The sequence below is a fragment of the Arachis stenosperma genome, chromosome 1, assembly GCF_014773155.1.
Source record: "Arachis stenosperma cultivar V10309 chromosome 1, arast.V10309.gnm1.PFL2, whole genome shotgun sequence".
Classification (NCBI taxonomy): Eukaryota; Viridiplantae; Streptophyta; class Magnoliopsida; order Fabales; family Fabaceae; genus Arachis; species Arachis stenosperma.
Window position 1 is genome coordinate 3508863 of NC_080377.1, and position 14186 is coordinate 3523048.

The following is a 14186-nucleotide window of genomic DNA, read 5'->3' on the forward strand; positions in this document are numbered from 1 at the left end:
ACTGCTCTGGGATTGGCCAGGATGTCATCACCGGAGAGATGTCTGACTCTGTAGGCTTGCTGCCTCCAGGCAAGGTACTCCTGTGTCGGGCGAAGGTCTGGATGACCGTCGATGGTAACCAAGTGTTGTGCCTGGTAATGGCCTCTAAATAGGTCGCACCACTCACGGTGCTGGTTTGGCCACTGGGTGTCATCTCCCCTGGTCGTCTTGAAAAGGTACTCATCGACGTTCACTGGGTCTACTGGCTTGTGCTGCTTCCCCTTAACTGCCTCTTCACTCTGTCAACGTGATAGAACTCGACAAAGTGAAAGCAAACGATAGGGACAACAACCCTCCATGTATAAAGCTCTGCGTCACCCATGAGCCAGTCCGGCGCAATTTGACGTAGCTTTCCATTGTCGTACGGTGTATATCGAAATTGTTGACATAACATTTAAGGACCTTCATTAATTAAACACTATACCAATGCATGAAAAAAATACATAAACCAGACTCTATCATACCTGCTCAAATGTCAGTGCATCGATATCACGACGCAAACTCAGCATCCTGCCATCATGACGATCTTTGCTCTGCTGCCCTAACCCTGTCAACCTACATAGATCAAAGATAGTTTTACATAATTTCATTAATTATATTCTAACATATATTACGTGTTTACTACATGATAAGTTAGAAATTAATGACAACATACACATACCTGGAAGCAAGTGGGAACCTGACGACGTCATAACCCGTCGAACTAAAACACAGGAACCTATGGTAGATCCATGATACAAGAAGTGGCATACACCCTGCAATGTCCATCACATCACGCGATGCCGCAGTGCACAGCGAGTGGTAGGTATGACAGAGCAGTGCATACCCCATGACAACTGGCTGCACCGATCAAAATCCTCCAACAGCGGTAGCCATCTTAACGGCGCAAGTGTAGCCGACTTGTCCGTGAATAGAAAGCCCCCAATTAGCATCATCAAGTAGCATTAGGCATACTGACGGAGAGTCTCCGGGGTTGCCGCATTAGGAATATGTGCTACTCGGCCCTTGAGCTACGTCATCCTGACCGCAAACCCCTACTTCTCTCCCTCCGACTGTGGTGGCGGCCTGGCGTCCAATAAATCCTCAACCCACTCCCATGTTGGGTGTCCGTGCCACTGCTGAAAGTCTCTGGTACAACCCCTAACGGACTCTCCAGCAGTGTGTAGTCCAATGTGGTAGGCAATATCCTAAAGTGTAATGCTAGCCTCACCCCACGAAAGGTGGAACGTATGGGTCTCTGGCCTCCACCGCTCGACAAATGCAGAGATCAAGGAATTATCAAACATAAAATCCCTCAAATCTACTGCATGCCCAAATCCATCCTCCCTTATATAGGGCAACAGGATGGGCGGTGGCAAGAGACCGAGTGTCACACGGCGTGGCAAAAGTAACCATGGTCTTTGCAATTCCCAAAACAGATAACTAACACATATTAATTACAACTAAACCATTAATTGTCCTTAAATGTTACTAAAACTTATAACACACCTACATAAGCATTTACATTACATGTAATAGATACTTATATTCTAAGTCACTAAAGACTAAGAATCTAAACCTATTACTAACTAACAATAAAAAGCTTAAACTACAAACCTCAGAGTCCAACACTCCAGCTACATGCCAAGTATTATTCAGTCTATTGATGTCTTCTTCGCGGACATATTATCGAGGGGCTATATTGACAAGCGGATAAATATCGGTCAAGAATTACCAAAAAGTTTTTTTCTAAATCAACGTCGCAAAGTATAGTCTCAACCGACGAGATTTCCGCTAGTCAAAGTTAAAATGTGTGTCACAAATAAAATCAATAACCGGGAGTAGAATTTCGAGTCGTTTTTCCTAGGAGTTGACACAAGATGCACATCATTGGTTAGGATTTCCTTGGGATTTTTGAAGTTGAGAGCAAGAAAAATAAATAACTAGAAATTAAAACAATAAATAACTAGCAAGAATTGACATTTAATCAATGTAAAAGGTCTTGGTTATGGGTGAGAATCAGAATTTCTATCCTCACTGTCTTTTCCAAGTGTGATGGTAAAGGCTCATCGCTCTCACTTAGTTATCCTCTAACAATTGAAGGAAAGTTAAGTGAACACAATTAACTTTAACTCACAAGTCCTAGTCACTTCATGGAGAGAGACTAGAGTTAGTGAGATTCAAGCTAATTAGCAATCTTCAATTACCAATCAACACTTAAGTATAACAATTCAAGAGGCTCCAATTACTCAATCCCAAACCAAGCAAGAAAATCTACTCCATGATCATGGATGACATTTTCTCAAACACTTGGTGAGCAAAGATAAAAGACATGATGAAAGCGAAAAAATAATCTAATTCAAGTTACCACTAACAATAATCAACAACAACAAAACAAGCAATAACAATGGATATGAAAATAACTCAATGCATTAACAAAATTCAAGATTAACAAGATCCAAATATGAGTTCAAGATAACCAAATTGAAAAGAGTACTAAAGGAATTAAAGAAGAAAACTATAAGGAAAATAACTAGGAGTGAAGGTAGTAGCAGTTTCTCTCAAGATCCAATTGAAAGTAAACTAAGAAAACCAAAATCCTAGAGAGAAGTAAGAGTTTCTCTCCCTAAAATTCAAAAACTAATAAGAAAACTAAAACTAAAGTGAAAAGTGTCCGTCTCCGCTCCATTCCCAGCCTATTGTCTTCATTTTCGGGTTTGAAATTGGGCCAAAAATAGCTCAAAAATCGCCCCCAACGTATTTCCTTTACTGAGGCACGTGACACTCACCACGCGTACACGTCGGGACCAGCTTTTCCAAACTTTAATTTCTTGTGTTCCTTCCTCTTTAGCATACTTTCTCTCCATCCTCCATGTCATTCCAGCCCTATAACCCTGAAATCACTCAACAAACGCATCACAGCATCGAATGGTAATATGAGAGGATTAAAAATTAGTAATTTAAAGGCCTAGGATGCATGTTTTCAATCATAGCATAAACTTCGGAAGGAAACTTAAAGACATGCAAATCATATGGATAAGTGTGAGTATAGTTGATAAAATTCACTCGATTCAATCCAAAATAAGTCATAAAATAGTGGTTCATCAAATCTCCCCACACTTAAACGTTAGCATGTCCTCATGCTAAACTCAAGAAAACTAAAAGAGTGAAGGGAAAATGGTAGAACTTATGCAATGCAACTACATGCTAAATGCTTCTACCTACTTGGTTAAAAGTAGATCAACCTCCAAGAATATATGAACAAGTAGGGCTAGATCATGTGATAATTCATGAATTCCACTAATTCAAATCTCAAGAATGAAGTTCAAATAGTACTGCAAGAAGAAAGCTCATGAAAGCCGGAAACACGGATTGAGCATCGAACCCTCACCAGAAGTGTATGCACTCTAATCACTCTAGTATTTGAGGGTCGATTCTCTCAGTTTTTTACTAATCCTGCTTTCTAAGGCTTGCTCTTCTTCTACCAATCAACAAAAATTTAATGCATGAATACACAAAACTGGTGATCCTGCGTACCGGGCTCTCGACCAAAACAAGCAATGCAGTTCTCCTCTAAAAAACTGGTGACTGCTGTCTATTCTACTCGTGACGGACTCCCCATTAACCGGGAGGCCAAGTATATGTGTCACGTCTTCCAGCATCACCATTACTTCGCCGACTGGAAGGTGAAACGTGTGGATTTTTGGCCTCCATCATTCCACCAATGCACTCAAGTGTGCAGAACGGCCTCACATTTCGCCTACTCGCGAAACGTGTTGAAATCCAGTCAATGCTAGGGTCGCTGCAGCTACCTCGTTAAAAGTCTCTGGTGGATCCAGTTTTCTATAGACAACAAATTCCTGATAGTCTGCAAAAAGAAAATTGATAATTATTAATATTACTTCATAATTATAATTAATGTTAACAATAACATTAATAAAAGTATTAATAACAACTAGCGACAACAATAACTATCACAATAATAATCATAATAATAAATTCTAAATAATAACAGTTAATAACTTATTTAAACAACAACAACAATGTAATAATAATAATAATAATAATAATAATAATAATAATAATAATAATAATACTCTATTAATAATCTATTAATTATTACAGTTATTATTATATTAAAAAATAATAATAAGAACAAGGGAATGATAATTTATTAAATAGTATTATTATTATCTTAATAAATAATAATAAAATATTATTATCATAAACAGTATTATAAAATTAACAATATACTAATCCTAATAATAATAATAAAATTAACAATAAAATTATTAGTTAAAACATAAATAAAGAACATAGAAATAAATATATTTATTCATCATAAAATAAAAATAAAAATACTTACCCATTGAAAATGATCTAAATATTCAATAATGTGTTCTTCAAATAAGGTAAAATTACGAACCATTTTTTCTTTCTCCCTCACTGAAACCTAAACCTTCACTATGTTCTTCCTCCCACACTTACTCCCCTTTCAGCCCTCAATGCCAACCCTTTTACTCTTAAAACACCCTCATCATAGTATAAGTCAAATGGTAACTTCTTTATGACCTGCGTTTTGCTTTTAAAGACGCGCTGCATCGCTCTCCTCAACACATGTCATGCATGCAAGGGGGAGACGGTTAATCGCAACTTGCGATTTGCATGTCCAGCCTGCCAAACACAACCTGCGTTTGGAATTTTCAAGTTGGTCAAAGTAGCAAGTCATGTCTGCATACAGTGGATAGGACACGTTTCGAGACTTTTTTCTCTCTCCCTGCCAAAACGCAAGTTATGTTTTGCAGCTACATGCAGTTTTTACGTTTTTTGTTCAAGTCAAAACATAACTTGAATTTTACAGGTTATTGACTATAGCAGATCTACATATATGAATTACACCCCATGCAACAATATATTTAAAGATCACCATTTTTACTTTTATTAATTAATTAATTAATTTTTGCTTACCCTAAGAATAATGTTTTTCTTTAAACAATAATTAATGGGGAAATTTATTATATTCTTTTCTATGGATTTTTTAAATGTATTTTAACATCTTTATAAAGTAGTCACTTTGCTGGCAATATCTACAATTTTTTATTTAATAATTTATATAATAATAAAAAAATTTATTTTTATTATTTTTCAAATTTGTTAATAAAATAAAAATTATATAAAATTATTTAATAATTTTCAATTATCAATTAAAGATGCTTCCAAGGATGAGCACGTGAGTTTTTAGGAATTTTTTATTTTAATAGATAAAAATTAAATGTATTAATTACCGATTTAAATAATTTTAAAAGTTATTACCAAAATTCGTCGTCTTGTCTTATCTCGTTTACACTGTGAACGAGATGACTTTACATGTATCTCGTTTACACTCGTTCACAGTGTAAACGAAATATGGTTTGGTGACGGCTATATATATAACTTGTTTACAGCATTTGACCGGGTGCTAGTTTGAATTTTTCAACTACTTTCTCCTCCCTTCTACCCCTTTCTAAGCATATAATCGATACTTATGACGATGGCGCGCGCAGCTGGTAACGATAGAGACATCAACAGGATGAACGAGATTTCGCATTACGTCGAAGCAGCCAATTTTGTGGTTAGTTTTAATTTATTGTATTTCAAAAAATCCTATATAGATAAATGTGTGTATGTAGCTATGGTTAGGGTAGTAGTGAAGATGTAGAATATAGTTTGTATAGTTAGTATGCAATAGGACACTGATAGAAATTTAGAACTCTCTTATTTCACTTGTCTTAGGTTGTTACTACATAGTTATTAGTTTGGAACGCTATCTAATTTACCCTTTTTAATTTTATAATTAAAATTTTTTTATATCAAATATAATAAAACTTACAGAATAAGATTTTTGTCAAAAATATGCAACTAAATTTTTTGTTATTTCCGCAATCGCTCATACGTGATGCGCACAATGGCAGAAATGGGCAAGTATCGTGTACCCTTCAAGACGGCAGTGATGCATTTGGACAGATTTGTAGTCATGTGACCAAACCACCTACCACTGTCGCAGTGTTAGAGTCATATCTCTTTGTTGAAATGACTAGCCCAGTCCGCCATCGCCGGGGACACTCCCCTCAAGGCCTCTTTGGACTGTAAGCGGCTTTTATAAGATATCTCTTGTCCTCGGTCGACTTAAAATAGCAGCCATGTGTCTAATGCAATAAGCGTGGAACGCCCTCGGAGGATGCTAACCACTATCATCGGCACTGAGTGCAACCTTGATGGCCTGTGATCTGTCGGAGATAACCAGCAGACCTTCCCGTGGGGTGACATAGCGTCTCAAATTAGTTAAGAAGAATGACCACGACTCGGTACTCTCAGACTCCACAATGAAAAAAGCAATATGTAGGATATTGTTGTGGCCATCTTGTGCCACAGCTATAAGAAACACCCCACCATATTTGCCATGCAGATGCGTGCCATCGACGGAAACAAACGGCCTTCAATGCTTGAAAGTCTCAACACAGGAAGGAAACACTCAAAATACTTTATCGAACATGCTACAGTCGCGTACCAATCGGTGCCCATCGTAGTACGGTACGGCCCGTAGCTCACAAATAGTCCCAGGGAAGCAACTCTGCAGCGCCTGAAGTAGTTTCGACACCTTGTTGTATGACTTCTCCCAATCCCCGTAGATCTGAGCAATTGCCTTCTGTTTCGCCATCCAACCTTTTTGCAGGAGGATTTGAAGTGACAGCTCTGCTAGACCACACTTGCAGGACAGGGATGTTAACAGAGGATTTGGACTGTATCAACAACAAGATGACCTTACAGATAAGACTGCTATCCAGCTATCGATGGTTTTAGGACATGGTGGGTGCTAAACAACTGTGAACACCTCCAACCCTCCGGACCACCCTGATAGAATAAAATAGCGATGTTTAGGTGGCATGCATCGAAACTATGTAATCTGTAGAAACCATAAATGACTAAGTACAGTTCAATAAATCTTGAACTCACCAGTATCCGAGGTTCTATCGTAAGGCAACACGGAGATTCCATGGATAACCATTTCTAACTTGACGGCATTACACATGGTACTTTAGTCGGTTGAATTCGATCACCTGGTACTCTGCACTCTGGCAAATACTGTAATTCTTCACACCCTGCATTACTGCATCTCGACATTTGAATCTGTGGCGATCCGAAACTCTACCCCACCGTCTAAATTGTAATCCTCCTCCCCCATGCTGGAAAACGGAGTTCTCTCATGCATGGCGTCCAGATTCAACGTGTGACTTGGTACATTGGATAGCACTAAAATTGGGTGGGGGGAGGCAAAACATAGTGCACAGCTGCTTGAGCGGGCATCTCTGGTACAGACTCCTCGTCATCACCCCCTCGGAAGAATCACTGTCACCACTATCGGCAACGTACTCCTCATTAGAGTCTTCCTCACCCACCTCCATGTCCTCCACTGGAATGGCGACATGAATGGTGGTGGTGCGAGAGGTCGGTCATCCTGTACGTAGGTCGAGTGAACAGAACTACTGCCACCAACATCTCCAAACTTGGCAGAAAGCTCCATCACTTGCTCCGCGCATGATTCTCCCATGGATGTCGAATATCAGTCGCACATGCTCGTCCCCTATAAGTCGAAATAGTCGAAACTGGAACATTCCATTACTTAGCGGTGCCAGCAACCTATAACCCACCCTTCCAATCTCCCTCATTTTGATGCCTCCAAGGTTGCTCAATATCAAACTCTTCAACTCGGACAACGAACTCACACGTTGAGTATGCAACAGAATCGGATTCTCACACTCAAATATCACTTCATTGTCGCCATTTCTCATACGACAATTGGGGTAAACACACACAATCTATGTATACGCTATTACTGGCCATTGTTGCCTTCTTTTTGTGAAAAATAGGAACAAAAGAAGATATGAAATGAATGTGAAGAATCCCAAGGATTAGACATTTTTTTATAGCAGTTGAAAAATTGTTTACACGTATCTTATTTACTGTGTAAACGATATGACTCTGCACACGGTGAATGAGATGACTTTACATGTATAAACAAAATATACATGTGTCACGTTTACATGTCTTATTTTACACGTTTAGAATCTAAACGTGTAAAATAATCCTATTTATACAATAAATAAGGGCAACAAATTTCGATAATAATTTTTAAAATTATTTAAATCCGTAATTAATTCATTTAATTTATTTATTAAAATAAAAAATCCGAGTTCTTAGATTAGTTTCGCCAGTTGGTTTCATAAGAATTAGTGGAGTAGCAGGCAAATAGTAACGAGTGGATAGGGATAAGATAGAGGAGGGATGCCACGTGGCATTGAAGAACTTCTTGTGCAGAATGAAATGAATGAGTCTCCAATTATGTGCAAATGTGCAATGGCTGCTATTCCATCAGGATGGTGTGCGGCCCACACAAGCATGCGCATCGAGAAGAAGCGGTTACCTTTCTTCAGAGTGGGAGCAAAACTGTGTGTGCGGTGCTGCAGTGATGGCAGTGAGAAGGAGGAGAAGAAGAAGAAGAAGAGGCTGTCTGAGCAGTCTTCGTGGGAAGCAAAAGACGCACAAGGTAGAGACTATCTTTACAGGCTCGGCAAAGAGGCCGATAACATGAACATCGCCGTCGGCCAACGTGCCGGCGTCATCGACTCCCTCTTCGTCGGCGATTTTCTCGGCAAGGACTCCGACATTGTCTTTGATTATCGCCAAAAGGTCACTAGGTCCTTTGAGTACCTTCAGGGCGATTATTACATTGCTCCTCTCTTCATGGTAACTAACCAACTAACCGCCATTTTCCATTTTCAGTAAAGATCCTCTAAAACGAAGATTCACTCTAGACTTTAGATCTCTGAATTCAATGTCAAGTTCTATTTTTAGAACCTTGCTTTAGAGATCATGTACTTCACCAAATGTATTTGTTTGTAAATATTTATGAAGTTTGTACGAATGACTGATTCAATGGTTGATATTTTATGATCACGGAGCATGGTTGTTTTGGAAATTTGGAATTCGAATTTGACTTTCTTTTTTTCGTTTCATTTTTATTATTTTCTGCTATGAGGGAAAAAAATGAAAGAAAAGATAGAAACATCGAATTTGATTTGCATTGGCCTTCTCATTTTCAATATTTCATTTATGTTTTCACTTAGTCTTTGCAAAATTAAAACATTGAAAATGAAGAAACAAACCAATGAAGCCTTTAAGATTTCTCTTGTTCATATTCTCATGAGCAAGGTAGAGAAAATCGAGATTTTATGTTAAATCGAAAAAGTAAATAAAAAACGTAAAACGTAAAATCTTAACAAAATTTAAATCGTAAAATCGTCAGACTTAGTACAAATTTTGTAAAATCGATAAACTCATTTAAAATCGTAATATCGAAAGATTTTAAGAGTTAAATCGAGATTTTAGCTACTATGCTCATGAGTACATACGATACCCCCTTAGTAGTAGTGGATAAAATAATGGATAAAAAATTATATATACATATTAAATCAGTTACGGTGTATTTGTGTATATTTACTTGCCTTAGACGAGCCAAATTGTCATCCTTTCATTTCATCGTTGATTGGTTTCCTTTTTTATATATTGGATGGTATTTAATTTTTTCAGGTTCTCTTGACTTTCTTTTGACAGGACAAAGTTGGTAAGTTCTCTGAAACTGGGTCTTCATCAACAAACTCTCATTACTCATTCATTTTGAAGCAATATAAGACAGATTGGTACACCATTTATTTTTCTCTTTCCTACAAGTGATTCAGACTTGAAAATAGTCAATACTCAATAGTACTATTACTATTATGATTTATATGAATATGCTCTTCTCCATGCTGGAATCCGTGAGATAAGTGTATATTTTGTTTAAAGGAAATTTACACTTAGTTGCTTGCAATAACTCAAGTGTTTTTATGACTTTATGATGATTGCTCCTCCACTATTAAATTTTTCTAATTTTGAAGTGATAATTGTACCCAAAGATGGACATTATTGTAACATTTGTTTTTCCTATGTATGCAGTATGTCACATTGTGAAGAACTACCTTGCTCATCTCCTCAATACTAAAGTTCCTTTGATTCTAGGTATATAACAAACTAAAAAATACAAATCAATCTTCCTGTTAACTTATGTAAAATGCGAAATAAAGTAAAACAATATTGGCTACACAGTTTCTTTTTTGCGATTTGTAGTCAGTTTGTGCTGCTGGTGAAGGTACAAATTTTAAACTGGCAGATATTTGGAACAAAGAGATTATTATCTTTTCCTTAAAAAAGAAAATCTTTCTTTTCTTGGGAATGCAATATTGATATTCCCTAGCTTGATTATTTAGTCTAGTATTAGTTCACACTACTCAACTCAAACTGAATCATGGTGAAAAGGTAAAACATATGTATACAAGAGAGTTATTTCCTCATTCTATTTTAAATTCACCTGCAGTTTTTTTCACATTCTTTCAGGTATCTGGGGAGGAAAAGGGCAAGGGAAATCATTTCAAACAGAACTTATATTTCAGGCCATGGGAATTGAACCTGTAATTATGTCTGCTGGGGAACTAGAATCAGAGAGAGCTGGTAAGTTGTTTCTTTTACACAGTTTTTCATTCATTAATAATTTCTTATTCCAAACACTACATATTTGAAGAACTACCTGAAAATTCTAGATAATATTTATTTTTCATTATTTCTTACCTTTCGTAGAATATGTATAATTACGAAAACATATACATGTACAGTTTCTTTGAATTCACCATCCTACTTTTCTTAACAGGAGAGCCAGGAAAGCTGATTCGTGAACGCTATAGAACAGCATCTCAAGTGGTCCAGAATCAAGTTAGGAGTTTTAAAGTTTTCAGTATGTCTTGGTTTTTTATGATAAATTTTTCTTTATAAATTATACTTTATACTTTATGTGATCGATTATGGAACATTTGGCATTGGAAAGATAATGTTCTATTTTCTTTCAAAAGAAGTTGAATGCTATGATTGTATCTTCCGAGGTAATGTGAAATTGTTGCATTAAGCCTTCATGTTTAACATATGCTGATGTTATGCACAATCAATTGAATGTAAATAACAAAGAAAGGAAGCTGAACATGACTCACTGAAGTCTGATATGTCCAGTCCAATGCTCTGCTAATTTGGCTAAAATAGTCTTAAATTGTTTATTCCAGTTTTACCTCATAGCTCTAGCTGCACTACAAAGTTGTTGCAATTCTTTAATCTGCTAATGCAATCTACTATTGTGTTTGTGCCTGATACAGGGAAAAATGAGCTGCTTGATGATCAATGATATTGATGCTGGCCTCGGTAGATTTGGTAATATAATATTCTTTCATTTTTGTTCATTACAGTTTGTTGGTTTCCATAGTGTTGCAGTTGTTTGGCAGAATTGTTAGCAGTGAACATAATTTTCTTGTTTTCGTACAGGGAATACTCAAATGACAGTCAATAATCAAATCGTTGTTGGGACACTTATGAATCTATCAGACAATCCTACAAGAGTAAGTATTGGCCAAGATTGGCGAGAATCGGACGTCACCAACAGAATTCCAATCATTGTGACAGGGAATGATTTTTCAACTATTTATGCTCCACTGATACGTGATGGCAGGATGGATAAGTTCTATTGGTAAGTTTTCATCCTTCGTATTCTAGGGTTATTGTACTTATCATTCATGAATTTCATTAAAGTTCTGATTTTGAGGGTTAGTATTAAGTTTTATATTGGTTTTCCTGGTAGATATTTTGATGTTTGACATGATTGTTAAAGCTACATATTTTAACCATGCAATGCTCCCTAAGATGTTCTATGTGAATGTGGAACAGGCAACCTAACCATGAAGATATTGTGAATATCGTTCATAGAATGTACGAAAAAGATGGCATACCTAAGGATGAAGTAATAAGGATTGTGAACACATTTCCTAATCAAGGTGAAATTTATCTGCATCTCATGTAGGTCCTAAAACGTTTTGACATTTCTGTTGACAACTCCATTTCTGATAACTCACTTTGACATTGTTTTTTTTTAAAACGATATGGTAATTGACAGCATTGGACTTCTATGGAGCTTTAAGATCACGTACATATGACAGATCTATTTTAAAGGTATTCAGATTCCCAAATTTGTATTAAGATACTGATTTTCCATCTAAAAATTCAATTACCTTTCTCCTTTACTACAACGAACGAAGTCTCATCCCACTATCCTCTTTATTATTCCATTAAATGTTAGTGGTATAGGCTTTAGATGCAATGAAACAAATGATTAGTTGAAGTTTCCTACATTGACAAAATTAATACAACAAAATTTGTCAATTCCCTCCTTTTGGTAACTTATGATGAGTTAAAAATCCTTGGTTCCCCAATCTGTGTTACGAATATGGATAAAGATCTGAATTTAGAACCCTTAACTTGTGTGAATGCATAACTATTTAGCATTTCACATCTACTTTTTATTTTAAGTTCCATGTTGCTTAAAGGCATCATCAAGTCATCATCAAGTCTCTCAGACTTTGTTGGTTTGATACTAATTCCTCCATCCAAAGAGGAGTTCGATGTTTGTATTAACAGGATGCAAATACAGAAACAACGAGTACAAGAATCTATTTTCTTTGTCTCATTGTTTCTATATGTGTCTGGAGACAGTTTCTAAACAATGGAACCCTTTATTGAAATATTTTCATCTAAAAACATGAGTACATGACAATGCTATGTCCATATAACCTTGGATTGAACTTTAGTTGTGAACTGAACACTGGGAGTAACAAGTATTAGAGTCCTGTAAACCTTGTGTTTATGAATCCTAAGCTCATATGCAGCAAATAGCAGTAAATTAGAGATGTCCATGCTCTTTTCACTTTCCTCCTCCTCCTTGGTTCTTTTTTCTTTGTCCCCACAAAATCACTATTAATTTACAGACACATATTTGTGGTGGAATTTTAGTGGATTGAAGATATTGGAGGCATTGAAAATTTTGGAAAGAATTTTCTCAAGAGAAAAAAGGACCAGAGTCTTCCTGTATTTATTCCTCCAGAGGTAAATTAATAAAGACCCTTGAACCTCATGAAATGTCCTGCTTATGCTTGTAAGGCTGATGGATATTCGTTTTCTTTTATCAGATAAGCATTTGATGAAATATTGCCCGTGTTCATTTTTCTGTTAAAAATGATAAAATATAGCCAAAATGAAGTAGGTTAATGGATTTTCTGGGATCTAATGATTTTATATATAATATTGTATCTCTTGCTATTACTCTTTTTTTTTTCTTTTTTGTGACTATCTCTTTTATTACTCAGTTAAGTGAGATCAATTCTTTCACCGACAACATTTCCTTGCTATTCCTATCATTTGTTAAATAGAGTTCCACATAGACAATATTATTCTTCAAAAAGGGAAAAAAGTGGATAATGTTTTTGGAGTCATACAGGAGTTATCTGCTTGAATACTTAGCATTATATTCCTCTCTCTAGACATTGTTTTGCTTAATGCAAATGAATGCAAAGGGAAACTGACAGGTTTTTGGTATTTGGATGGAATAGCAAACAATGGAGGCTTTAGTTGAGTCAGGTTATTCTCTGATCAAAGAACAACAGTTAATAATGGAAACTAAACTTTCAAAGGAATACATGAAGAATATACAAGAATAATATAGAGGATGCCGATGTGGTGCAACAGTGCAACTCATCAAGAATTATGAATGGATCTGTCTGAAACCCTTCTGAAGTTGCAATGATAATAACTCTCATCTGATCAGTGTATTTATCTCTACCAAATTCTGTTTTTGTAACTAGTATAACAATGATAAATGTTTAGTTTATATAACTAGTATTCATCTTCTGACTTTCTCTCCTGGTTACCTATCTTTGGTAAATAAATAAGTAACTATTTTGGGAGAAAAATATGGTATGTATTTCAAGTTCTTCAAGAAACTCTTTTTTTTAATGATTTAACTAGCCATCTTGGATTACCAATACCAAACGTGTTGTAAAATGATAAAATAGTTTGCTGTAATTCATAATTTTCATCGTGATTAAACAAGACTACACAACCAACTTGAATTAGTCAAGTGGTCAACTCATTTGTCCACTTAAAACAAGTGTCGAGAGTTCGAATTCTGCTTTGTATATGCAATAACTCATTAGTCAGCAGCAGAC

The 14186-nt window shown here is 36.1% G+C and overlaps 1 protein-coding gene across 2 annotated transcripts; it reads left to right on the top strand.

The window, feature by feature from the left end:
- The first annotated feature begins 8303 nt into the window (after positions 1–8303).
- On the top strand, positions 8304–13869 carry LOC130934303 (ribulose bisphosphate carboxylase/oxygenase activase, chloroplastic). Of its 2 annotated transcripts, XM_057863906.1 has the most exons (11): positions 8304–8802; positions 9670–9679; positions 10051–10113; positions 10489–10602; positions 10799–10860; positions 11292–11346; positions 11458–11659; positions 11857–11963; positions 12083–12138; positions 12976–13068; positions 13572–13869. In XM_057863906.1, the coding sequence occupies exons 1-11, from the start codon at positions 8341–8343 to the stop codon at positions 13677–13679; spliced, it is 1332 nt and encodes a 443-aa protein (XP_057719889.1). In that variant the 5' UTR covers positions 8304–8340; the 3' UTR covers positions 13680–13869. The 2 variants fall into 2 exon arrangements, with proteins under 2 accessions (XP_057719889.1, XP_057719933.1); XM_057863950.1 differs by lacking the exon at positions 12976–13068.
- The last annotated feature ends 317 nt before the right edge of the window (positions 13870–14186 follow it).